The 27,102-nt window shown below is 41.1% G+C and overlaps 4 protein-coding genes across 5 annotated transcripts; 1 reads left to right on the top strand and 3 right to left on the bottom strand.

Annotated features, from left to right (window-relative positions):
- Nucleotides 1-8: 8 nt before the first annotated feature.
- On the bottom strand, nucleotides 9-4,787 carry ccdc113 (coiled-coil domain containing 113). The gene is made up of 9 exons (XM_053427994.1): nucleotides 4,007-4,787; nucleotides 2,729-2,864; nucleotides 1,839-1,994; nucleotides 1,595-1,744; nucleotides 1,346-1,459; nucleotides 1,000-1,098; nucleotides 815-922; nucleotides 561-716; nucleotides 9-432 (listed from the first exon to the last, which is right to left on the bottom strand). The coding sequence occupies exons 1-9, from the start codon at nucleotides 4,069-4,071 to the stop codon at nucleotides 322-324; spliced, it is 1,095 nt and encodes a 364-aa protein (XP_053283969.1). The 5' UTR covers nucleotides 4,072-4,787; the 3' UTR covers nucleotides 9-321.
- Nucleotides 4,143-10,270, top strand: parp12a (poly (ADP-ribose) polymerase family, member 12a). Of its 2 annotated transcripts, XM_053427986.1 has the most exons (12): nucleotides 4,143-4,195; nucleotides 4,427-4,788; nucleotides 6,073-6,208; nucleotides 6,320-6,575; nucleotides 6,664-6,813; nucleotides 6,923-7,112; nucleotides 7,225-7,399; nucleotides 7,496-7,725; nucleotides 7,842-7,935; nucleotides 8,454-8,584; nucleotides 8,797-8,948; nucleotides 9,543-10,270. In XM_053427986.1, the coding sequence occupies exons 2-12, from the start codon at nucleotides 4,463-4,465 to the stop codon at nucleotides 9,797-9,799; spliced, it is 2,097 nt and encodes a 698-aa protein (XP_053283961.1). In that variant the 5' UTR covers nucleotides 4,143-4,195; nucleotides 4,427-4,462; the 3' UTR covers nucleotides 9,800-10,270. The 2 variants fall into 2 exon arrangements, with proteins under 2 accessions (XP_053283961.1, XP_053283960.1); XM_053427985.1 differs by lacking the exon at nucleotides 4,143-4,195 and having other exon boundaries at nucleotides 4,366-4,788.
- A 102-nt stretch (nucleotides 10,271-10,372) lies between these two features.
- LOC128445161 (thromboxane-A synthase) lies at nucleotides 10,373-18,154 on the bottom strand. Its single transcript, XM_053427988.1, has 13 exons — nucleotides 17,976-18,154; nucleotides 16,878-16,971; nucleotides 16,506-16,558; nucleotides 16,278-16,374; nucleotides 16,045-16,161; nucleotides 15,382-15,470; nucleotides 15,146-15,294; nucleotides 14,909-15,039; nucleotides 13,447-13,779; nucleotides 13,258-13,346; nucleotides 12,344-12,481; nucleotides 11,788-11,950; nucleotides 10,373-10,635 (listed from the first exon to the last, which is right to left on the bottom strand). Exons 1-13 carry the CDS (start codon nucleotides 18,074-18,076, stop codon nucleotides 10,522-10,524), a joined length of 1,668 nt encoding a protein of 555 aa, XP_053283963.1. The 5' UTR covers nucleotides 18,077-18,154; the 3' UTR covers nucleotides 10,373-10,521.
- Nucleotides 18,155-19,449: 1,295 nt separating this feature from the next.
- On the bottom strand, nucleotides 19,450-25,880 carry tbxas1 (thromboxane A synthase 1 (platelet)). The gene is made up of 14 exons (XM_053427989.1): nucleotides 25,794-25,880; nucleotides 25,237-25,368; nucleotides 24,625-24,718; nucleotides 24,471-24,523; nucleotides 24,250-24,346; nucleotides 24,016-24,132; nucleotides 23,659-23,747; nucleotides 23,421-23,569; nucleotides 23,182-23,312; nucleotides 22,653-22,985; nucleotides 22,464-22,552; nucleotides 22,190-22,327; nucleotides 21,560-21,722; nucleotides 19,450-21,023 (listed from the first exon to the last, which is right to left on the bottom strand). Exons 2-14 carry the CDS (start codon nucleotides 25,335-25,337, stop codon nucleotides 20,934-20,936), a joined length of 1,644 nt encoding a protein of 547 aa, XP_053283964.1. The 5' UTR covers nucleotides 25,338-25,368; nucleotides 25,794-25,880; the 3' UTR covers nucleotides 19,450-20,933.
- Between the last annotated feature and the right edge of the window lie 1,222 nt (nucleotides 25,881-27,102).

Raw genomic sequence — 27,102 nt, 5'->3', positions numbered from 1 at the left:
CATGGCAATCATTTTAATTATTTATTGGAATTGGATAAAATGGAGCTTTAACATTTACAGGACTTCCGTACAATTTAGACCATATGACTAAAATATAAATTAGATATCGGGGACCTTCAAACCCACACGTGTATTTTTCTTTCTATTAAGTCAAACCAATATTACAAGAAAATATCAAATGGTTGCAACAAATCAAATTGAAGATGCATCATTAATATCACGAACACGAATCATTTGCCACTGTTTTGTGAGGTTTCCATCCTTCATTCATTCTGTCGTCTGATTCTCTGCCTCTCTCGTGTTCTGCTATGTGCCGCGGCTCTACTGGGGGACGAGGTCTCCCCCAGAACCCGCTCCAGCTGCAGCGCTGTCTGCAGGAGTGAGAGCGCCTCTCTGTTTGGCCCTGGCCTTAGTTTGAGTCTTCAAGGCCATCTGGTAGAAAACAGAAAAGAGAGCGCTCATTGTTCTGGAGACGGTCTCACAACTTTTTCTTTTCAGCCGGACTGAGTCATGCTGTGGTCTGATAATCGTCTTCGGGAAAAAATAAATATCGAGTTCACCTCAGCAATCATAACCTTCCGCTCCCAAGTGTGGATGCTCTGCTGCAGCTTCTTGTGTTTGGCTTTGACCTGCATGTACTCGGGGACATCAGGAGCTTGATAGTCGGCCATCTGGCAGCGCAGGTGTTGGCTCAGGGCCTCGGCGCTCGAACGCTTCTGAAGAGAGGAAAAAAAAAAAAACTATGCATGAATAACTTTAGCTGATATATTGATCTAAAAGTTATTTTATGAAAATTTTCAGACTAATAACAAACCTCTTCAGCATGCTGTATGTCCGCATCAAGTCTGACCAGCATCTGCTCCCTGTTGCTGATCTCATGGTTCAACTCTTTCAACTCCATTGTCGCAGACTGCAGCTTCTCCTGTTCAGACACACACACAAGATGAAGAAGATGAACTGAGGTGGGCCACATTTACATTATATCAGCCTCTCTCTTACCTTGTGTGAACTGAGGATGCGTTGCACTGTCAAACTTTTGACTTTGAGTTCGTCTGGATTTTTGTCTTCTCTTTGTTCAGTCTTCTCCTGGATGATTTCCTACGTACAACACATGGCACCACACATTGTCACATTTAATAAAACAGTAATCCACATTTAAATGGTGCTTTTATTTAGTAAATGGTTACAGGAACATATCTGATGAGCTCTTGTCAAATAAGCAGCAGATCACGGACTGATTCATTGTTTTCTTACCAAATTATGTAACTACACAATCTACTGGGACATAATAAAAGCATCTTTCTGCTTTCTTAGCCTCTGTGATAAAAAATAATTTCTCTTTCACCTTCTTGAACTCAGCTTTTCCCATTTCCTTACTGAGTTGCAGTTTCTGCTGGAGCTTCTTCTCCTCGAGCTTCAGTGCTTGGATCTTCAGATGTAACTTCTCCAGCTGGTTGTCCTGTTTCAGTTTAGGGATGCAAGTAGTATGAGTTATTTCCCATATTATATATTTCAACTATTACAGCCTCACGCAGAAATAAATGTTTTGTTTTTACACTTGTGTTGAGATCACTAAACCACACCAGTGTTTCACCTTCGACTTGTCTCTGAGACACTGCAGCACCTTCTCTGGGTCCTTCACTTCCAGACTCGTGTCCTTCATAGGTTTGAGAATTCTGCATTCAAACTTTTTCTTGGCCTTCCTGATCTCTGCCAGACACATTTCAGACACTTCCATAGAGGCCTGGGAACACAGGCAGAAAGAATGGGGAAATGAGATTAGGGCACATTTTGCTGGTTTGTTAACATTTTTGTGCAAGGGTGTGTTACAGCCTGACCTTGTAGTTGTCCTGGACTAACTCACTTCTCCGTTTGAGATCCTCACGATCTTGTTGTGTCGCCTTTATTTCACACTGCGCAATAAAAAGTTTTTGTTCCAGGGTCAGCTGCAGGGGGCGATCTGATGTGGAGGAGCGAGACCTCCTTCTCCGTCCCTAACAAAACACACACACACACACACACACACACACACACACACACACACACACACACACACACACACACACACACACACACACACAGGGACATAATTAAATCATCATTCATGACCAATTATCTATAATTGTTGGAGATAATTCTTCCTAAGTGTGTGCCAGGAAACCACATAAATGGCTGCTTATTGCAGTGCTATGATTTGTCGTCAGTTTTTCAACTTATAACATGTTTGATTTTGTTTTCAACTTTTAAACCTGTTCTGTGACCATGAGAGAGAATAATGTTGTTGTGGGTGTGGAGGTGGCTCATCCGAGCAGCTGTAACAGGAGGTGGATGAGTACAGTTGCGTCCAGTTGGCAGAGACTGACACACAAGAAGAGTAACACAAAGACACACACACACACACACATGAAGAGTCACTCTCTCACACACACAGGAGAGACTGAAACACAAGAAGAGTAACACACACACACAAGTAGAGTTACTCGCACACACACACAGGAGAGACTGACACACAAAAGAGTAACACACACACACACACACACACAGAAGAGGCTGACACACAATAAGAGTAACACACACACACACACACACACACACACACACACAGGAGAGGCTGACACAATAACCATTTCTGTGCATGCAGGATCAGCATGAGTTATTGGTATGAGTTATTCATTGTGTTCATTTCCAGCTGTTGATACATGTGAGTAAGTCCCTGAATGTCACTCACCCCCCCCTCCATCAGAGAAGCTACCGATCCCTCGGTGCCCTCCCCCCCGGACTGGCACTCCAGGTCCAGTGGATTCAAACGGCCGATGAAACTCTCAAACATCTCGTTCTCTGTCAGCAGGGCTTCATTAGAACTCCTGGAGGGAAATGACAACAACTTTCGTCAGCCGAGGGAAACTATTGATTTTTAAAGTTTAGTAGCTTAAAGTTAGAAGCGTACGTTAATATTTAGAAAGACTGTTCAAGGTGTATCCAAACTATTTTAACAATTCATTCTGTGAGTTACAATGGACGATAATACAGTAGAAAGAGATGGTAGGCAATAGATATATGAATGGATGACAGCTCGAAAGATAAATGATTGATAAATAGAAAGGGCAATAACAGATAGATGAATAAATGATAAATAGAGATGATGGCAATAGATGGGTAGATGATAGATAGACAGAGAGACAGACAGAAAGACGGATAGATGGATAGATAGACAGACAGACAGATAGACAGACAGACAGACAGACGGATAGACAGATAAACAGACAGACAGACAGATAGATAGATAGATAGACAGACGTATAGATAGACAGACAGACAGACAAACAGACAGATAGACATATAGACAGACAGACGTATAGACAGACAGACAGACAAACAGACAGATAGATAGACAGACAGACAGACAGACAGACGGATAAACAGACAGACAGATAGATAGATAGATAGATAGACAGACAGACGTATAGACAGACAGACAGACAAACAGACAGACAGATAGATAGATAGATAGACAGACAGACGTATAGACAGACAGACAGACAAACAGACAGATAGATAGACAGACAGATAAACAGACAGACAGATAGATAGATAGATAGATAGATAGATAGATAGATAGATAGATAGATAGATAGATAGACAGACAGACAGACGGATAAACAGACAGATAGATAGATAGATAGATAGATAGATAGATAGATAGATAGATAGATAGACAGACAGACAGACAGACGGATAAACAGACAGATAGATAGATAGATAGATAGATAGATAGATAGATAGATAGATAGATAGATAGATAGATAGATAGATAGATAGACAGACGTATAGATAGACAGACAGACAGACAGATCTACTATAATCACGTGGCTCTCCATGGCTACACACACTTAGCGGTTAGCATGTCGTCTAAATAAACGTTTAACCGTGAAGTTTATTCAACTAAAACTGACTTGATTAACTAACTCATTATAAAGTATATCTGTTAAAAACACATTTATATAACCTGAGCTCCTGGATCCTGATGGAGAGAACTTGTTCTTCTTCTTCCTGTTTTTCTGTCTCTTCCATGTTCTCCACGGTTGCTAGGGTAAACTGAACTCCTGTTGTTTGTATCTATGGTCTGCTTGTGGCATTCGAGGGCTTCCGTAGAATCTGTACAGAAAAGCAAAATCACTTGTATTCTATTTCAGGGGTATGTATTAATTTATATATATGTGACATTAATATGGCAGCATTTGACGTGGTCAGTACAAGTTACAGCACATGTCACTCCTCAGTTTAAATGTTTTCAAAATGAAAAACCTTCGTGTTGGTGGTATTTGTTTTTAAAGGGCTTGGGATCAGTGTCCTTTTCCTTGTTCCTCGTCTAAGTTTCGTTTTCGTTTCTCTGTAACCACGGAGCCACGTCCGCTTCTCCCTGCAGCTCAACGACTCACTTTGCTGATCGAACCCTGTGTCAATGATGACTTCGGCCATTTCTACATTCGTCATCCAGACCCTGTGCGACCACCAGGGCAGTTTGGACTCGAAGCGGCTGCACGAGAGGATCGTGAGGAGTTTCCCCGGAGTGTCCGAGCCGGTGCTCCGGAGCGTCCTGTTCGACGACGGTAAAATATGCATCCGACCGGGCAGAGGGAAGGCGGCCGGCGGCCAGGTGATCAGTCCGGACAGTCTCCTGGTGGCTAGGACCGGTCTGCGCCTCTGTCAGAAGAAACCCGGAGAGTGTCCCCAGTGCGACGGCCTCCACCTGTGCAGGTACTACGTCTGCGGAGACTGCTCGTTCGGGTGAGTGACCTCCTGTTGCTTTTAACTGGGACTAGGGCTGTTAGCTATCTCGGGACCTGAACCGTGTTGCGTGTTTGTTTTGTGCATCACACGGTGCACATTTAATGTAAATCGAATTAAACCTATAAAACGAGTATTACCTCATCTTGCCAGTAGGTGGTGCTATCACTATCACTACAGACTAATAGATCTGTGACATAACGCAAACTGGCAACAAGGAATTATTTGCCGAATGAATCATTTGAAGAGCTGGGTGGAGTTCACCCTTTGATACACAACATGGATCAAAAGTGACCCGGCTCAGTTTAAATGTTTTATATCTTTGCTGTGAATAAATTTCATGATACAGTATTTCAGGTATTCCCAAAATAACTTGCTTTTGATCAACACAAATCCTTATTTTAATTTTTCCTTTGTTACCTTAAAAATAAAATCATTTATATATATATAATAAATAATAAAGGTTTTCTTTTGCGCTATGATTGAAATTAATGTATCTTTATCATTTAATGTTATAAATATACATTAAATAACTTGTTTTAGATTACCAAAAATCCCCTGATTCCCTGCTTACTTTATAAACAAATGTAAATTTTGTCTTTACACATTCCTTTGACACACCCAGGTCCGAAATGACCCGAACAGTACCTATTCTCTAAGGATCACCTACCATTCATTTAACACTGCTGCTTTTGCACATCCGATGCATTTAAGTCTTATTTTACACAGATCCTTCACTCTGACTTACGGTTGAAATGGTATTAAAGATGCCCTATGAAGAGAAGGCAACGCTTGGTCTTGATTCTGAGTCTGAAATATCCGATGCTAAGGACCTACACTATGTTCTATAAGCTGGAGTTGTGGGTGTGTCTTGGAATCCAGCTCTCCTAAATGAAGAAGGCTCCTTTGGTGACTTAGGAAAATCAAAGAAGCCTTTTGCAGGAGTTCGCTCAATAATGCGGGAATGGTAAAAAATGGCCACTTAATTCAAGATGGCCGACTTCCTGTTTGCTATGCCATTTCCTAAAACCATATGAATGTCTTCTGGGGGCAGTCTGTTGTTACACACATGTAGTTTGAGGGAGATTGAACAAACTATGCTGAAGTTACAGCAAATGAAACACGTTGAAATTTGACGCCACGCCACTAACATGGTGTTCAACAAAACGCGAAGTCTCCATATGACTTCATCATCAATGTCCTGAGGCCCTTCTGACAAAGTTACACTTAAAAATTTAGCCAAAAAACGTATTTCTTTAATCATTTTGTCTTTTTATTTTTTAGACTCAAGTGTAACAAAAACCACAGCCTGGTTACTCCTTACAATGCAGAGGTTTTAAAGAAATTTGATCTTCAAGGCTTTACGGAAAAACAGCTGTTCCAGCTGCTGCTGCAGAATGATCCCTTTCTGCTTCCTGAGGTAGGTTTCACCAGCAGCAGCGGCAGCTCCAGGTGCAAATTCAGAGTCCAGTGACTGTTGTGTAGAAAGCAACACACATTTCTGAATGAAATCCTTTTTATACCCGTGTAGATATGCCCCCATTACAACAAAGGCAACGGGGAGCATGGCACCTGCAAGTTCAGCACCTCCTGCACCAAGCTTCACGTCTGCCAGCACTACATCCAGGGGGACTGTAAGTTCGGCTCCTCGTGTAAGAGAATCCATAACATTGATGCAAAAGGAATGAAGATTTTGAGCCGCTTGAGTCAGGAGACTATTAACAACCTACATGAGATCTACAGAAATAAATGCATCCTCATGGGTCACTCTGTTGCTCCTGTCCCAGGTAAAGAATTATTTATTACTTGTGAAAATGTCTTAATTCAAGTTTTTTTCCTACATCATCAAAGTGATTGTATGTGTGTCTTCCTCAGTGCCGCCAGCGGTGAGTACGCCCCCTCAGCTGCCTTCCAACAGCGTCTCTAGACCCCCCGCTGGTGCTGCTTGTCAATCAAAATCCACGACTGATGCTGAGAGGAATGAAATCTGCCTTTTCTTCATTCGCAGACACTGCAGCTTTAACGGTAACAATAACACGGGTCACATCTCCAGTGCAGTAACTTAAGAAAAAATAACCGTATCTCTTTGACAGGCTAAATTGGGGCCTTTGTGTCTTGGTGTTTTCTTCCCCAGAGAAGTGTGTTCGTGTCCATTGGCACTTGCCGTACAAATGGCAGGTTTTAGAAAGCGATGGCGTGACCTGGAAGGATTTGCCTGATATGGAGGACATCGAGAAGGCGTACTGTGACCCTGGAAATGATACAAGCTGCACGTCTCCAGAATTGACCAACTCAGGGATTTTCAATTTCCTTGGATTTCGAAGGTGCATGAATGGAGAAAAACGCTCTTCCAGCCTTTTAGTTTCTGAGAGAAACATACATTGTAATTCTATAATTTGTATATTCGCGTATTTTCTGTACTTTGCTCGCTTTCAGCTCTCTGCAACCCGTTGAGAAGGGAGTTGACTTTGTGGGGATGAAATATGGAGGCTCTCCAGTTCGTCGACTGTCCACTTCCTCCTCTTTGGCAAAGCCCCCTCACTTCATTCTCACGACACAGTGGCTTTGGTCCTGGAAGGATGAACAGGGGATATGGCTGGAGTACGGACAGGTGAGTCAGATTTCTACAGACAGCGCAGCTCAGGGTATTTGCTTTTCCCACATTTGATAAATGAAAATGACTAATCTCTTGCTGTGTTGTCTTTAGGGTGACCAACAAGCTTCTGTCACTTCTGAGACACTGGAGAACTTGTACCTGGCAGAGGGAGACACAGAGATCCCTTTTGGTGCTGGCAATCAAAAGTATGTTCTCCACTTCAAAGCTGAGCCGGGGAAGCCACCGATGTATCAAGAGAACTTAAAATACAAAACGAAGAGAGAGGTCAGACGGAGGCCTCGCTTCGTGTCTGCCCAAGACGTGAAAGTGAAGCTGGAGAGGTACCGTATTATCATTAACACCTTTTACAGCAATTCTAACACTGCTCTTTTGGATGTCTCAAGTGACATCATCGGTCAGATAGGTCGTTAACTGTGTGTGTGTTTTCCTTTTGTAGAGCTTCATCACAGAGCTCCACTTCCAGCTCCTCCATGGACGAAAGTGTCCCACCCTACTGGGACATGAAATTCCTGCCCGATTTTGGATTCAAGGTATCTTTACAGCATTTACTATCTGGCTTTATTTTTATGAAACGATATCTCCAGAACACAGTGAAGGAATCCTTTAGCATTTGATGCAAGACTGCACTTGGAGTCAAGGATTAATCAAGTTGATTTTGGTAGCCAAAGGTCTTGAGGGAATGTCTTAGAAATTGGTACAAATGTTCACTTGGACTCACTGATTAACCGATTCGATTTCAGTGGTCAAAGGTCCTCAGTGTTTGGCCTCTTAAATTTGACATTTCAAGAATGCTTGAGGGAATTTCTTCAAGTTATGATCAGTTGTCACTTGGACTCAAAGATGAAGCGATTACATTTCAGCGGTCAAAGGTCACAGTGCTCTTATGTGAATCTGTGGTAATTTCTAGTTATTTCTTCTAACATGTTGGGACAGGCGTTGTCCTCGGTGAAGGTATGATCAGTAAAGTTCAATTTTTTACGGTTTTCTGTCTCTTAATAAGGATTAACTATAAACTTTATTAATGACTTGTTTATCTGTTGTCTTTCAGCATGTCCTTCTCACCAACTCTGCCAAGGACTACACTATGATTGAGAAGTTATTTAGGGGCACTATGCCTCAGAGTAGAATTAACAGCATCAACAGGATCCAGAACCCTTCACTGTGGAAAGTCTTCCAATGGTAAATAAACACTTTTTTGTATTAATAAAAAAGAAAATAGCCTAAATGAGAAGTGTCTGATAAACTGATAAATTATTCACAAGGGTAAAGTACTGTAGTCATTATTGACTGTTAAAACACTACACAGATGTCAGTCATATGCAAGAAAGCTAATTTCTCGCTAAAATGCATCATTACATGGACTTTTTGGTTTTTTTTACTTGCGTGTTCAGGCAGAAAGAGCAGATGACGGCGAGAAATGGAGGGAAACCTGTGAATCAGCAGTATTTGTTCCATGGCACTGATGCTTCCCTGATTCAGGCCATCTCTGAGCAAAACTTTGACTGGAGGATGTGTGGTGTCCACGGCGTGGCCTACGGCAAAGGTAGAGTGCGACGGCCTCAGCAGCCGTTCCAGTAATCAGACAATAATGGCATTCAGTAGAGCTCATACCTCTGCCAAGCCTCAATAGTCTCTTTAAATTCAATCAAATCACTTCTAATTGCACACACTTACCGATATCAGATCCCCAAATAAGCCAGATTTGTTGGTTGATGAACTCCCTGAGTAATAAGCACAATCTCACAATATCAAAGAAGCTGAAAAATCATTCTTGGATCTGCACCAAGATTTAATGGGTTCTTCCTTGGGACATACCCCTCCACTCCTCGAAAGGTCTTGGAAATCAGTTGGGTAGTTTTTGCATAATCCTGCTTACTATTAATTAAACAAACGCAGATGACAACATAACCTCCTTGGCAGAGGTAATGACTGCAACTCTCCAGTATCCAATATTCACTCACCATAGAAAAGTCTCTTCCTTGGAATGACCATAATGTGTTTTGGTGTAGATCAGTCAACTGTGTAATTCCAAGTTCTAGGACTGTACAAAGCAGCATACTTTACAAATGTAACTAGAAAAGAGCCCATCACCTTTTCCTATGTACACTGTCCATACTAACACTTGCTCATTTATCAGGGAGCTACTTTGCCAGAGATGCGTCCTACTCAGACAAATATGCCCGCGCCAAAAGCAGCCGGAACAAGATCATGTTTGTGGCTCTGGTGCTGGTGGGGGAGTACACCCAGGGATCGAGCAGCTATGTCCGGCCGCCAGCAAAAGGAGATGGCAGAACCCACTATGAAAGCTGTGTTGACAACGTGAGCAGACCCAGCATCTACGTTGTCTTTGAAAAACAGCAGATTTATCCAGAGTATGTTATTGACTACTCATAAACCATAATACTGTTGTTTCCCCACACTGAGGGGTCTGGTCAGGGCAAAAAAAAACAAAAAAAGACTTACTTATGGGATCACCTTTGTTTCAAACAATAGCAGCTAGTGGCTTTGTTGGTGGTGGAAGAAGGGTTAGTCCTGAGCTGACTCCTGAATTCAGAAATTCACTTAGGTAAAGGTACGTTTGGTTTGATATATAAATCTATGCACTCACATTCTTAATATTTACCTCTGAAATGAAGAAAAGCAGAAGTCTTGAAGAACTGATGATAAACATGTATTCATAGTTAGACAGATTGTAAACATACTTATCACTTTAGTCACTTTAGTTAATATGTATGTCGGGGGTGTCTATTATTTTGTTGTTTAGTTTGGTAAGTACAACTTCCAGAGGTTAGAGTTCAAGTCAAGATACGGAATTAAATTCACTGATGGTTATAGTTATGCAATAAACACATCATAAAAAAAGAATTAATGTGTTCTTTGTCATTATTTTAAGACCCTTATTTTCCCAGTGCAGCAAATATAATGAAATCTCATTATTTTAGATAAATTAATTAAACACAAGTGGAATTTAACCCGTTTTGCCGTTCCGTCTTTATTCACCTTTTATCTCTTAGGTCACTGAACTACACACATGGTGAATCATCATCATCAGAAAACTTATTGCATTGGATGATTGGGAACTTGTTCCACCAACCAAGAAGATGAACAGTGGGTTTCTAATCATCTGGTGTTGAATTGAATCGAACTCCTCCCGAGTTTCTTCTCGTGATTTTCACAAATATGCCATTTTTGGGTCCCAACGTGCTTGATGACTTCAACTCAATAGGAACCTACACAAAGGAAAGAAGAAAATTCCACACAGAGATTAATGTTGTAGTGTGGATGTAGGGTAAATTACACTAATCATACAGTTATAATAAAAACACCATTAATAACTAATAACAGTATTTTACATCAGCACAATTCATGTGCTAGGTGTGGCAACAGCAGTTTGGGTGCAACCTGTCTGTGTAGACAGTGGTTTGTCTTGTTGGATTTTTTTGACAGCTATGACGTCTTTGCTACTGTAGATGCACTTTTACTGTACAAACAATATATGCTCGGATATTCTCCTTTCTATGATACTGATATACATATCACTGTTTGTAGGATGATGGGATGTTTATAGATGCAAATGCAGATACATCTAATTCGAGCCCAAGATCACTTTTTCATTCCAAACTTAAGCCGAGATCTACCATTACATTACATTTCATTCAGGTGACACTTTTATCAGAAGCAGCTCAAAATAAGTGCATCAACTATGAGGAAACAAAGCCAGAACAACAAGAGTCAAGAAAGTACAATTTCTTCACGAAAGCAAAACTACATGAAATGGCACAGAAGTAAGTGCCATTTAAGTGCTACTTAATTGTTAGTTTAAACTTTTGTTCAAGGTGTAGTCGGAAGAGGTGTGTTTTGAGTTTGCAGCGGAAGATCTGTGGACTTTCTGTCCTGATATCATTTGGGAGCTCATTCCCCCATTTAGGAGCCATGACAGCAAACAGTCGTGATTTTGTTGATATCTTCTATGACTTTTTTTTTTGTGCAATTTCTGTTAAAAGCTGAATGTACAAGAAATAAATATACACAAGGAAGGGCAGTTGTGTAACTTTTTCTATTCACTGTACATATTTACAATGCAAAATATGTAGCTTTTCAGTTCCACATCATGTTCTGCAGAGGAGCTGCTACTTCCGCACAATGTTTTTACATATCGGCTTTGATTTGAATATGGCCACAAATATGATTATTGCCTTGTATGAAAGAAGTCCCTTGTACTCAAATAAATACCAGTACTACACAGTATGAAGCCGTGCATCTTCCAAGGGAATGGACCTATATATTGCAAATAAATTGCAAATGACTCATTTGTGAGGTTCAATCCTTTCTAAACCTGAAAATCATGTTGACTAGATTGTCGTCTGAAGTGTCCGACCCACCTTTGTCTCAGTGCAGGCCACGATGTTGAATTTGTGAAACAGACGAACTAAAGCCATTTTGATCTCCAGCTGAGCGAGCCTCATGCCCACACAGTTACGAGGACCGGCCCCAAACGGTAGGTAAACAAATGGATGTCGATTGGCCTTGGCCTCTGGGGTGAATCTGTAGAGAAACAAAAACAAACTTTTTTAATAGTATAATATATAACATATAATAGTATATAAAACATAATAGTCTCAACAGTTTGAGATTGAATTAATATGGTAAACCAGTTGAAACTATATTGTCAACATTTATTTATAATTATACCATATTTTTCAGCAGCATTTAAAGATGACTCCAATGAATTGCTAAACTCAGATAGATGTGGATATAACATTTATTTTGCAAGCCACGAGGTCATTAACAGGGACAGTCACTGACATGGTTTTCATGTTAATCCACCAGTATCTGATCATAGAGACACGTCTGGAGGATCCATTCCCCAAAATATTTGCTGTTACTGAGCTGAAAACAGGTTTATAGTTGTGCTTAACTCCTCCAGCTGCCTCCTACCTCTCAGGGATGAACCTCTCGGGCTCTGGCCAATGCTCTGGGTCGTAATGGAGGAAGCCTGCTGGGATCTCCAGAGATGCTCCTTTAGGGAGGAACTGTCCATTCACCACACAGTCCTGGTCGATGTCTCGTGCAAACCTTTGTGGGACAGAATGCAGCGGAATATAATGACACTGCAGTATTTACAGACCTCAAATCCATTTTTCTTCTTCATATGTGATAACCGTTGTGGCCTTAAGGCCGGCGCATGCTTCTGAAACTGAGGCTTTTCACACAGTTGTGTAGACGGACTCGTTTTAATTTATGGTTCTCCAAGGATTGCGCGCGTTGCAAAGCAATTCACCGCCAGAACAGTAGGTGGAGTAACGTTTTTTGTCGAAGACGACCTTAGAGATGCCTTCTTTGTGTGTGGCAGTCGTCGTTGACTGTATATTTACATCGCCACTGCTGCTCCTCATAGCCTTTTTCTGGGGGACAAAATTGTCCTGACAGCTTCGTACACTCGTCAACCTGCAAACCGACATTAGCCGAGATCTCCTTCTAGGAATTGCAGGCCATCTGCGCGTCCTTGTATTCCGTCAACGACGGGTTAATCCAAGTGGTCATACTTTCGGACCTCTTCTGCCAAACGCTCTTCTATTCGGTCCATATTCGTTCTCCGTGGTTTCTGCCGGTATTATTGGGTGTGAATCCGGAAACGATGTAGTTAGCAGATCAATCACAGCCTTGCAGGCTGCGTGAGGTTTGCGTAGATTTGTCATTAAGTTACAAAAATTGGGCGACGCATGCAAGCACGCAAGGGGCACGCAAGGGGCTCTGGTACTTGCGTGTCCTAGCGTGTCTCTGAAAACGCAGAAGCATGCGCCGGCCTTTGGTCCATCTTATCATATATACATGCATAAATCTTTCTTTACCTGAATCCAGGAGGGTAGAGGCGCAGTGCTTCACATACAACCATGTCCAAATACTTCAGCTCCTGAACGTTAGTGTAATCTGGTGACTCCTACAACAACAGGTAGCACAAGATAAAACCCATCACTGTGTTCTGTCATAACTAAATGAATCAAAGAAGATCAGATTCAACAATGGGTGAATACACTCACATGTCTCGTGAAGAACTCGTCCACCTCTTCCTGTACTTTGTGTTGACATTCAGGGTGGATGGCCAGCAGGTAGCAGGTGAAGCCCAGGGTGTTGCTGCTGGTTTCGTAGCCGGCCAGGAGGAAGACAAAAGCCTGACCCACGATCTCATCCTCAGTGATCATCTTTTTCTGAGGAGCCCTGCTGTGGGCCTCCTGATCCGAGGCCGATGGCTGCGCTTGCTGGTTCCTGGAATTGGGCTCATCAGTGTGGTTCAGTGTATCGAAGTGCTCCAAAGACACAGACTCTTTGCTGGTTCGAGCATCCAACATCAGCTGGAGGAAGTCTCGACGCCTCTACAAGAAAATTAAAGGATTGACAGTGTTGGGACCTGGTGTTTGTGAACTGAAGTTCGGTCTGCATGTGTAGTCAGAAGCCTAGAGCACAAGTCCTTTGTTCTGAAGGCAATCCAGAGCCTCCAGAACTCAGTATCCAAGGGGGCATCAACGTCACACAGAGGTGTGAAAACTGACCGGGGACACAAGTCACTCTTGGCCCCATCACCAGGCCAAAATAAGCCCAGTTCTCCCCCCCTTCTTCCTCTTTCTACGCAACCCTACGAGAGGAGCCCACCTCTCCGTCTTCTCAGCTTCAATGGAGGAGCTGTGCAGCCCAATCAACAGGGAAACCTCCTCCAAATCCAAGCTCTACCAACCTTCAAGCAGGCCTGACTGGAGCAGACTGTGAAAACCTTCCAAGAGGCAGCGACACGAGCGCCTGCTTATGGACCTCAGCATAAGAGCTGCATTGCTCAGCAGAACCACAAAAACAGGAGCTTGATTTGTGTTGCTGTGATATTTTGGTTACAAGTTATTTGAAAGTTAATGTTAGTTGTGTTTTGCTTTTTACTCTTTCTCTAACATGGCACCAGCCCACACGCATATCTCCGCTCCATCTCTCTGATCCCCGCTACATGTTGTAAACATACTAGGGGGATGGTTTATTGCCCTCATAGGGGCCAGCCGCCATTTTGAAAATACACTCACTCAATCACACAGACACAAAGACACACACACACATACACATATACTAAGTACCTCTTTTGTCATTTGTGTTTTTATACTTTATTATCTTCATAAATGTTTTTCTTTCACAAATATTATTTTATTGAATATTGCATAAGTGTGATTTTTCCAACCTCTACACTGTCAATAATTACATATCCTTCAACTTAGTTAACTCTCTATATGGTAATTTTAGTTATAGTTATTAATTTAGTTATTAATCAGAGTTCCAAATTTGTAGTTAATACTTTTATGAGACTTAGTCAATTGGCTATCTTTTCTATAACTTGAAGGAGATGCAGATGATAGATAGAATAAATTCAAACAAATCATTAAAGAAAGAAAGGAAAACGTGGGAATGCTCTTGAGTTCAGTTTCCTCAAGTTGCATTTTTAGATAAACAAATGTCCAAAAGATTCACCTGTTCAGGAGGCTGCTCCTCCCTCTGCGTGATGATCTTCTTGATGCTGTTGTTAAAGAAGTCATTCATCTTGATAAGTCGTTTGTTGGGGATGAGTCGCACCAGAGGAGCCGCGAGGAAAGGAAACGCAACTGGAAACACAAACCACATTTATTTGTTTGACCCAACCTGGCTCAATGTACAAAACATACATAATATAATAAATAAATAATAAGAACATCATTATATTGGACTCACGGAAAATTAACGCGATGGGCTTGAAGAGAGAGAAGGAGAAGAAAATCTGAGCGTGACGGACAAATGGGTCATCTGGGTTTTTCTGAGAGTCCACCTGAGTTCCAAACGCCACACTGGCGATAACATCCATGGTGAAGCAGCCAAAACATCTGTGAAACAGACACATGTAAAAACATGAGGCAGGACAGAAGGAGACACCTTCCTTTGTTTATTGTTTTATTATTTTATTTCGTTACTTGTGGATGTCAAAGGCCTCTCCTGACTCAGCATAAACATTCAGGTTGTTAATCAGAACGTCTGTGACTGTGTTGATGAGTGGAGCCATCTAGAAGAAAAAGACAAACTTACTGTGAGTGGAATCTGTCGTGTCAATATCACTTAAGTCCAGTATTGATACATAAACACCACAGGAAATTGTGAGCTGAGAGGGGGGAGCGGGGCAATCAAAACAGGTCAATCTGAGGAGGGCTGTTTTAAATGATCCTTGTGGTATTTTGACCAAAATATGTTACAGACATTTCATTAAGACCCCAAGGAACCATATCAACTGTGGTGAAATGGGCATACGATGGGTCCTTTAAGTTAAAAGCAGAGGCTGTAAATTCATTAGATATCTTCTCCTGCAGTACAAGGCCGACAGGCTTTGGCCTGAAAGTTCCACCAAACTGCAACGTAAGCTGTGTACGTTGCTGTGATTTCATTATCACCATTTAATACATTGTCTATGTTAAAATGTAACAAAACACGATTGAAATATTTTGTACCAAACCTTTAAAGTTACAAGTTTAACTCCTCCGCCTTCTCCCTGTGTCCTCCAACTTCACACTCCCAAGGTCTTTGAAACACAAACCAGCTCATTCTAACTAGTGCCAAACTAGCGTCTGCTTCCTGTATCTCACCTCCTTCAACCTGGCAGCGCTGAAGGACGGGGTCAGGATGCTTCTCACTCTCTTCCAGCGCTCGTTCCTCAGCATGAGCAGGGAGTCACACATGGGCTTGGTGGGAAAGTGAACAGTCTGTATAGAAGAACAGGAGAGTACAGGTACAAACAACTGTTGTCATTACCCCATCACTAGTAAACACATAATATACAGCATATGTTTTGCTTTAGTTTAGTTAGTTGTGTTCTCACCATTCTGTTTGGGAAACTGCTGAAGTCTCTGACCAACACTTGTCTGATCATGTCAGGGTCTGCGACCACCACCACCGGGTTGCGTCCCAAGTAGTAGCTGATAGACACCAAGGAGAGTCTCATTCAAATGAAATCATCTTAATGCTGCTGATTTATTTCAGGGTTACATTTCATAATGTGGAAAAATTGTAATATGTGAAGTTTTCAGACAGTAATTATTTAATTTACCCACACACTCTGCCATGTGTCCTTATGATATCAGCGATTGGGCCGAATAAACCCTGAACAGAAGATTGAGGAACAATGGTAACTAATGTAGTTCACAGAAAAATCAACAGTGTGATGAGTAATCAGCCTCACAACTCTTTCACATGCTCAAGAGGGACGGCACTAAGACTCACCTGTTAACCTTGACTTAAACAGAGGGGCATTAAACAAATGAAGGGAGGCATCACTGTCTCCCTCTCACTGTGGGAGGTGGTTGATGGGTTAGACATTGATCTGGGGAGGGCGGGGCTCATAACCCACACAAACTCTGACACAGGTTAAAGATAAGAACAAGTGAAGGGACACCAGGGGTAATTCAACGCAAAGTCTTACCTCGCGAAACATGAATATGTTGCCAAAGAAAGGTAACGGCTTCGGATGTTTGATGCCACATCGAGAAAGGACTGAATACGGGTAATACGAATACCTAGAAGACAGAGCACAGAGCTGTGTTGATGAGTGATCAATGAATAGAATACAATATTCTGTTTGCTTATGGTTATAGTTATTTGGAACCTTTTGAAGGGATAGTTCGCAGAAAAATGTAAATTCCCTCATTAGCTACTCCCCACTATACCAATGGAGATTTTGGGTGAAGAGTCCACAAGACAGTTTTGGAGTTTCAGGGGTAAACATGGTGTAAATCACACCGTTTTGAGTTGAATTTGAATGTCAGGGCTTACAGACACTTGGATGACACCACAGGAGCAGTGTGGACGCATTTAATGTTTCTTTCTTGTAGTGGTAAAAAGTTTGGGGCTGACAGTTCAATGCCAATCGGGTTCACCACATATGTCCCAAATAAACAGGACAGGAGGCTGATCATTCCAGAAATAGATAATTTATTCAAGTGTGACACATGATTTAGAGGGTCTCTAGTTTACGGAGCCAATAAAACCAATTATTCAAGCCACTACTCCAGGATTGCACGTTGCCCATAGAACAAAGAACAAAATAAAATAAAACAAACGAAAGCAGAAATCAAACAATTTATCAGAAAGAAAACTAATGTTAAACAAGGCCAAACAATCTAATTGAAACCTTAATGTTGGAAAAACACACAAACACCCACACGCATAGACACACACACACACAACCACACACACTTGCTGCACCCCCGCTACACTTCCTTACAGGACCAGCAGGGGGGAGAGAGAAAGAGGGAGAGAGCTACTAAAGTGTCCCTAAATGAACTTTGCAGACACTAACCCTAACCCTTATATCTACAATAACATAAAAACATAGCTGGGAAAAGTAACAACGCTGTTTACCCCTGACACTCAGTGAAGAGAAGCTAATGAGTGAATTTAAATTTTTACCATAAACTATCCCTTTATCAACAGAACTCAGCTGATGAGTGTGTGCCTCAGCTGACTTGGACGGAGAAGTTGAGTTTCATAAAAAAAATCAGATGCTGAAGTATTTACTCACCAGTACAGAAGACCTAGAAAGATGAGGAAGAGGCCGAGTGTCAGAGACGATCCCCCGGCCTCAGGGAGGAACACGTTCAGAAAGTCAGCTGCAGCCTCCATGACAGATTGAAGCCTGAAGAGAAAAAAGAGAAGCCAGTGTTGTTATCCTGATGCTAATGACCTCTGTATAACCAGGCTGTGGGAATCACGTGACTGCCCCTGTCTGTGTTGACTGAGACCTGAGGGCGACTGGTTTCCATTACACATTTGTTTGTTGGTTTCCATGGGAGCTAGTCAATGATTTGTGTGAAGCTCTGATAGGGTTCGACCTTTCCCTTGCAATTGTAACCAGATGAGTTCATGTCCTGTGTTACCTTCACATACACACAATGTAGTTTCATGTAAAACACATCTGCTAAGGCTAAAGTTCCTCTTGTCAAAGGGCAAAGCACCTTGCATGTTTTTATTTAAGAGGAAAAAACAACTTCATGACAAGCTGGACTAGTAGGTAGCTGATATGTAGCTGAGCTGCTCACTGCCCTCTATAAAGATATATATATATACTATAGAAATAAAGATTGAATATTAACTTTATTAAAGACTTGTTTATCTGTTGTCTTTCAGCACGTACTTCTCTTCATATCTGCAAAGGACTTATCGTGGAAATTTATCATGAGATTTGAAATAATGAGTTTCTCAGAACGGAGTTGCCTCAGAGTTTTGATTATTAGCTCTGCAGAGGGTTACACAGCCAGCAACGTGGCTCAGAGTGCAACAAACATAATGTCAACATAAACAGGAGACAAAACAGAAAGCAGACAGCACCTTCTGCTTTCTGGTATCACTGTTACAAAAAGAGGAATCAAATCCAGCACACAGTTGCACAAATAAAGGTCAACAGGAGTTGGAAGACATTGATGTATCAGCTAAGTGCACAGTAAACAGCCATAACAGTAGTAAGACATTTATCATGCCTTAGAGTAAATTAACAGCATCAACATGATCCAGAACCCTTCACTGTGGAAAGTCTTTCAATGCTAAATAACCGCTTTTTGGATTCATAAAAAAGAAAATAGCCTAAATCAGAAGTGTCTGTTAAACCCACTTTGTCCACAGGTTATAAACTCAGCCTGCAGGCAAATCTGAACTTCCTGAGTTAATATGTTAAGTCTTATTTGTATAGAAAAAAATGTATTCACAAGGGTAAAGTACTGCAATCATTCTTGACTGTTAAACACTATACAGATGGGTGTCGTATGGAAGAAAGCTTATTTCTCACTAACTTTTAGTTTTGTTTGTGTGTTCAGGCAGAAAGAGCAGATGACGGCGAGAAATAGAGGGAAACCTGTGAATCAGTATTAGTTCCATGGCACTGATGCCTCAGCAGCCATTCCAGTTATCAAACAAGAATGGCATTCTATAGAGCGTTAGATTTGATATATAAATCTATACACTCATAATTTTAATATTTACCTCTGAAATGAAGAGAAACATTTGTCAGTATTTTAAACCTTTATTTTCCCAGTGCAGCCAATAAAATGAAATCTCATTATCTTAGAATATTTAATTACACCCAAGTGGAATTTAACCCATTTTACATGTAACTAGCAGTCCTGTTTTTATTCACATTTTATCTCTTAAGTCACTGAACTACACACATGGTGAATCATCATTAACAGAAAACTTATTAAATTTATTCAAAAATAAAAATGGGTTAATGACTCCAATAAATATTCATGAACTCAGACTCGCTCCCAACACGTTGGTTAAAATTCAACAGAGCAGCTGTTGAGACAAAAAATAATCACATCAAAAAAGAGGAAACAGGTATTCAAAAAAATCATAATGCCACAGTGCAAACTTACGGAGTATTGGGGTTGGACTAAAGATTGAAAATGCTGAGATTTCCTGAATGAGATCATAATATTACAAAAATTAAGTTGTAATTGTATGAGAAAAAAAGTCTAAATCCTAACCCTAAATAAAAAAATGTTTCTTTTTTTGAGGAACTAACCAGCAACCAATACAATGGTCAAGAGGTCCACATGGTTCTTTAACACCAATATTTTTGTTATTTGAGAAAGCTACTTACAGAACTAAACAAGATTCTCCACATTCCGGATTTTAACACAGGTGACAGGCTGATCTTCCTCCTTTAAAAATCACACACAGCCTTAAATTCTACTTTAATCTCCCAATATTATGATCTTATTCTCGAAATCTCCGGTTTTCTACCCTTTAAGTGACCCAGATACTCTGTGGTACAAACCTGCATCCACCTGCTAATGGTGAAATAAAAACTACTGTTCAGAACTCTCGATAAAATTAGTTAGATTTCAATAATTGCAGTAACTTATATTTGGTGGTATGGCTCTGTGAGCAGCATCTAAAAGACCCCGGCATCTAACAGGCATCAATGACAACATGTGACATTGTGAGGTCAGATTCAGTATGAAGAAGAGGTGGTGGGGGGGAGGCGGTTTGTGAAGTGGCTTGTAATGGAGGTAGAAAGACTAGGCCACTAAAGCAGCTTAAAAAGAGAACTCAACTTCTCATGAATGGAATCACCAAAATAGACTGACAGTGCAGTTACAGCCTTTTCAAAATAAAATACTCAGAATTACTCAGTAATGCTGGTTGCTCTTTCAGCAGAGCACAATTCTTTTCCTTTTTTCACTCCTATGTCTTTGTTCACACGATCTCCAGCTCCCTCTGTCATCCGTGGGGGGTCCAACGTTTAATTTATCACAGCAGCAAAGCAATGCTCATCTTAGGGCCACTCTCTGGCTCCCGCCTCAGTGAAAAGGCACGAGATGAGCGCAACGATTGAGGTATACATGGTACTTAAATTTACGAATTAAAGTTCTAAGGAAATCCAGAATTTTTTTTCAACATGGACCTATTGGATGATTAGTAACTTGTTCCACCAGCCAAGAGGATGAACAGTGGGTTTCTAATCATCTAGTGTTGAATTCAATCAAACTCCTCCCGAGTTTCTTTTTTCGATTTTCACAAATATGCCATTTTTGGGTCCTAACGTGCTTGATGACTTCAACTCGAGAGGAACCTACACAGAGGAAAGAAGAAAATACCACATGTAAGACTTTTTCCATAGAGGTTCATGTTGTACTGTGGATGTAGGGTAAATTACAGTAATGATAGATTTCTAATAAAAACACCATTAATAACTAATAACAGTATTTTACATCAGCACAATTCATGTGCCAGGCGTGGCAACAGCAGTTTGTGTGCAACCTGTCTGTGTAGACAGTGGTTTGTCTTGTTGGGCTGGATTTTTTTGACAGCTATGACGTCTTTGCTACTGTAGATGCACTTTGACTGTACAAACAAAATATGCTTTGATGTTCTCCTTTTTATAACACTGATATACATATCAGTGTTTGTAGGATGATGGGATGTTGAGGGAACAATCTATAGCATTAAACCTGTATTAGCTGTCAGACTGCATCTCTGCAGGTTTATTTCTGTTTCCACCTCAGCAGAAACCTCAAATAAATTGCAAATTACTCCTTTGTAAGTTTGAATCCTTTCTAAACCTGAAAATCATGTTGATTAGATTGTCGTCTGAAGTGTCCGACCCACCTTTGTCTCAGTGCAGGCCACGATGTTGAATTTGTGAAACAGATGAATTAAAGCCATTTTGATCTCCAGCTGAGCGAGCCTCATGCCCACACAGTTACGGGGACCGGCCCCGAACGGTAGGTAAACAAATGGATGTCGATTGGCCTTGGCCTCGGGGGTGAATCTGTAGAGAAACAAAAACGTAAATTTTGAGTAATGGGTAACAAGTGTTTTTACAGGGTTTATGTCGGATCTTTTTAATACCACATTGAATAAAATGTAATGCTGGAGTAATAATAATGTTAAATATACTCAACAGTTTTAGATTGAAATAAGATTGTAAACGAGTTGGTAAAATATCGTCTAGATTTATTTTAAACTATATCATGTTCTTTTAGTATTTAAAGTTGCCTTTTGTAGATAACTCCTAGGAATATAATTAATTGCTAAACTCAGATAGATGTGGATATAACATTTATTTTGCAAGCCATGAAGTCAGTAACAGGGACAGTCACTGACATGGTTTTCATGTTAATCCACCAGTATCTGATCATAGTGACACGTCTGGAGGATCCATTTCCCAAAATGTCTGCGGTTACCGAGCTGAAAACAGGTTTATAGTTGTGCTTAACTCCTCCAGCTGCCTCCTACCTCTCAGGGATGAACTTCTGCGGCTCTGGCCAATACTCTGGGTCGTAATGGAGGAAGCCTGCTGGGATCTCCAGAGATGCTCCTTTAGGGAGAAACTGTCCATTCACCACACAGTCCTGGTCGATGTCTCGTGCAAACCTTTGTGGGACAGAATGCAGCGGAATATAATGACTACAATATTTATAGACCTCAAATACTTTTTCTTCTTCATATGTGATAACCGTTGTGGTCTTAGTCCATGTAATCATATATACAAGCATAAATCTTTCTTTACCTGAATCCAGGAGGGTAGAGGCGCAGTGCTTCACATACAACCATGTCCAAGTACTTCAGCTCCTGAACGTTAGTGTAATCTGGTGACTCCTACAACAACAGGTAGCACAAGATAAAACCCATCACTGTCTTCTGGCATAACTAAATGAATCAAAGAAGATCAGATTAAACAATCGGTGAATACACTCACATGTCTCGTGAAGAACTCGTCCACCTCTTCCTGTACTTTGTGTTGACATTCAGGGTTGATGGCCAGCAGGTAGCAGGTGAAGCCCAGGGTGTTGCTGCTGGTTTCGTAGCCGGCCAGGAGGAAGACAAAAGCCTGACCCACGATCTCATCCTCAGAGATCATCTTTTTCTGAGGAGCCCTGCTGTGGGCCTCCTGATCCGAGGCCGATGGCTGCGCTTGCTGGTTCCTGGGATTGGGCTCATCAGTGTGGTTCAGTGTATCGAAGTGCTCCAAAGACACAGACTCTTTGCTGGTTCGAGCATCCAACATCAGCTGGAGGAAGTCTCGACGCCTCTACAAGAAAATTAAAGGATTGACGGATTTATGCAAAAAACCTATATATCAGAAAAAATAGCTTGTAGGAGATGCAGATGATAGATTCAATAAATTCAAACAAATCATCTAAGATAAAAAGGAAAACGTGGGAATGCTCTTGAGTTCAGTTTCCACAAGTTGCATTTTTAGATAAATAAATGTCCAAAAGATTCACCTGTTCAGGAGGCTGCTCCTCCCTCTGCGTGATGATCTTCTTGATACAGTTGACAAAGAACCCGTTCATCCTGGCAAGTCGTTTGTTGGGGATGATTTTCACCAGAGGAGCCGCGAGGAAAGGAAACATAACTGGACACACAAACCACATTTATTTGTTTGACCCAAACTGGCTCAATGTACAAAACATACATAATATAATAAACAAATAATTTTACAACATCAGTACATTGGACTCACTGAAAAACAGTACGATGGGCCTGAAGAAAGAGAAGGAGAAGAACATCTGAGCGTGACGGACAAATGGGTCATCTGGGTTTTTCTGAGAGTCCACCTGAGTTCCAAACGCCACACTGGCAATAACATCCATGGTGAAGCAGCCAAAACATCTGTGAAACAGACACATGTAAAAAAACATGAGGCAGGACAGAAGGAGACACCTTCCTTTGTCTATTGTTTTATTATTTAATTTCGTTACTTGTGGATGTCAAAGGCCTCTCCTGACTCAGCGTAAACATTCAGGTTGTTCATCAGAACGTCGGTGACTGTGTTGATGAGTGGAGCCATCTAAAAGAAAAAGACAAACTTACTGTGAGTGGCTGAGTCAATATCACTCAAATCCATTATTGATCCATAAAGATCACAGAAAAATAACAGGCGGCTCTAGAAACACAGTCATAATACACAAACACCATTGAAACATTTTGTACCAAACCATGAAAGTTACAGGTTTAACTCCTCCACCTTCTCTCTGTGTCCTCACTTCCAAGGTCCTTGAAACACAAACCAGCTCATTCTAACTTGTGCTAAAATAATCCAGGTCTGTTTATCTCACCTCCTTCATCTTGGCAGCGCTGAAGGACGGGGTCAGGATGCTCCTCACTCTCTTCCAGTGCTCGTTCCTCAGCATGAGCAGGCAGTCCGCCATGGGCTTGGTGGCAAAGCGAATAGTCTGTACAGAAGAACCGGTTGAGTACAGGTACAAACTACTGTTATCATTACCCCATCACTAGTAAACACATAATATACAGTATATGTTTTGCTTTAGTTAGGTTAGTTGTGTCCTCACCATTCTGTTTTGGAAACTGCTAAAGTCTCTGACCATCACTTGTCTCAGCATGTCAGGGTCTGCAACCACCACAACCGGTCTGCGTCCCAAGTAGTAGCTGATAGACACCAAGGAGAGTCTCATTCAAACCAAATCATCATAATGCTGCTGATTTATTTCAGGGTTACATTTCAAAATGTAAAAAAATTGTTCAGTGTTCAGACAGAGGTTATTTTATTTACCCACAAACTCTGCCATGTGTCCTTATGATATCAGCGACTGGGCCGAAAAAACCCTGAACAGAAGATTGAGGAACAATGTTCACTGATGCAATTTAGGGGGGGGGCTCATAATCCAAACAAACTGACACAGGTTAAAGATAAGAAAAAGTCTTACCTCGCGAAACATCATTATGTTGCCCAAGAAAGGTAATGGCTTCGGATGTTTGATGCCACATCGAGAAAGGACTGAATACGGGTAATATGCATACCTAGAAGACAGGGCACAGAGCTGTGTTGATGAGTGGTGGATGAATAGAATAAAAGAATATAAATATAAATAAATATTCAGGTTGCTTCTTGATTAGAGTTATTTGGGACCTTTTGAAGGGATAGTTCACAGAAAAATGTAAATCCCCTCATTATCTACTCACCTCTATGCCAATGGAGGTGGTGGGTGAAGTGTTTAAGTCCACAAAACACTTCTGGAGTTTCAGGGGTAAACATGGCAATTTAATGTTATTTTTTTTTAAGCTTTGAGAAGTGGTCACCGTTTACTTCAATCATACTGTATTTAGCTGCAACACTGTTCACCCCTGAAACTCCAAACGCGATCTGTGGACTCTTCACCTTCTCCCTCGGCACAGTGCCAACTGGTAATGAGGGCATTACATTTGTATCGTGAACTATCCCTTTAACTACAAATCACAGCTGATGTGTGAGTGCATCAGTGGACTGGGACAGAGAAGTAGAGTTTCCTAACAAATCAGATGCTGAAGTATTTACTCACCAGTACAGAAGACCTAGAAAGATGAGGAAGAGGCTGAGTGTCAGAGACGATCCCCCTACCTCAGGGAGGAACACTCTCAGAAAGTCAGCTGCAGCCTCCATGATGGAAAACAAACAACTTCCAGATTAAAGCCTGAGGAGAATGAAGAGAAGACAGTGATGTTACCTTTATGCTAATGACCTCTGTATAACCAGTCTGTGGGAATCACGTGACTGCCACCTGTCTGTGTTGACTGAGACCTGAGGGCGACTTGTCTCCATTACACATTGTTTGTTTTCATGAGAGCTAGTCACTGATTTGTGTGAAGCTCTGATAGGGTTCGACCTTTCCCTTGCAATTGTAACCAGATGAGTTCATGTCCCGTCGTTATTTACATAAACACGATGTAGTGTCATGTATAAACACATCTGCTAAGGCTAAAGCGCATCTTGTCAACGGGCTAAGCACCTAGCATGTTTTTATTTAAGAGGAAAAAGACGACTTCATGACAAGATAGGCTAGTAGGTAGCTAAAAACAACGTAGCAGCAAAAAAAAAGAAACGCGTGTGAACACTCACCTCATCGCTCGTTGCGTGTGTTATAACTGTTGTTGTGTCGTCTTTCTCTTTTTGTTAATTTACTCCTGACCCAACAGAAGCCTGAGCTGCTCACTGCCCCCTAGCGCACCGGAGGATACAACAGCCGACAACGACCCTCCCCCAGTTTGTGAGTTAAATTAACCAAACAATTTAAAATAAATCTAAGATGAAGTTAAAGTCTCATTTTATTTAGCTTGGTTCAATAAACAAAACAAGATAAATCTACATCATTGACCTGCAGAGCCAGAGAAGCTCCTGTCCAGCCAGAAAACTCATCAGAAAAAGTTTATGTTTACTTTAAAAAGTTCACAAAATCAGTATAAAGTTAAAAAACTATGTATATAGTTTACATATCTGCGTGTGTGATTGTATGTGCGTGTTTGTAGGCATACCTATATTTTCAGATTATTGTTTATTATGTAGACTTATGGCTGTTTTGACTTAATAAATGTTGAAATCGAACATAACAGCAAATCACTCCTTCTTCTTCTTCTTCTTCTTCTTCTTCTTCTTCTTCTTCTTCTTCTTCTTCTTCTTCTTCTTCTTCTTATATATTTTAGGGTGATGTGTTGGATGTGGTGGTCCATTGTATGACTGATGTTTTTTGGCTTGTTAACCTCAAAGCTCTGGAATCATTCTTTAGCGCGTTTTATGGTCTCTGGAATAATCTTTATTTGTTTAGGGATGTAATAAAAAATTCCAATTTAGTTACTGAGCAACTTTTGAATAACAGGTAAAACAGTCACAGAAAAATGCAAGAACTTTTATTGTAGTTGGGGGGGAAAGGTGAAGTTGCACCACCTAAATACAACATTATTTTACGGGGATACGTGGGATCGTTGAACATTGGCAGAGGCTTAATAAAAACCTTCCCTCTTACTTGTGGCAAGGGCTACGTTTCGGTTTATGGGTCATTCATGCTGTGGAAAAAGGATTAAAGCAAAACTGACTGTGGTGTTTTCAGAAATTAAATCAAAACAGCTTCCAGGTGCAGTTCCTCAAATTGCCTGTAGAGGGCAATTAGACACCGTGTTATCTATGTACTGATGCTCCCTCAGTCCACAAACAGGAAACAGTGACACAGCCTAATAGTCATGGGTGCAGGGTGCTTCTTACCTTAAAGTGATTGAAAAGTCCACATATGAACGCATAAATAAAAAATATAGCAGATGTTCTATTAATAAATCTTCCATAGTGTTTCAAATCCAAACATCTTCATGGAACCCATCACCATCTTTATACGACACTGATTTCCAGCCCTGGGCAGTAATCAGGGGTGGACTGGTCA

Source organism: Pleuronectes platessa, chromosome 7, assembly GCF_947347685.1.
Source record: "Pleuronectes platessa chromosome 7, fPlePla1.1, whole genome shotgun sequence".
Lineage (NCBI taxonomy): Eukaryota > Metazoa > Chordata > Actinopteri > Pleuronectiformes > Pleuronectidae > Pleuronectes > Pleuronectes platessa.
The sequence above is the reverse complement of the archived record's forward strand: the minus strand, read 5'-3'. Positions and strand labels throughout refer to the sequence as shown.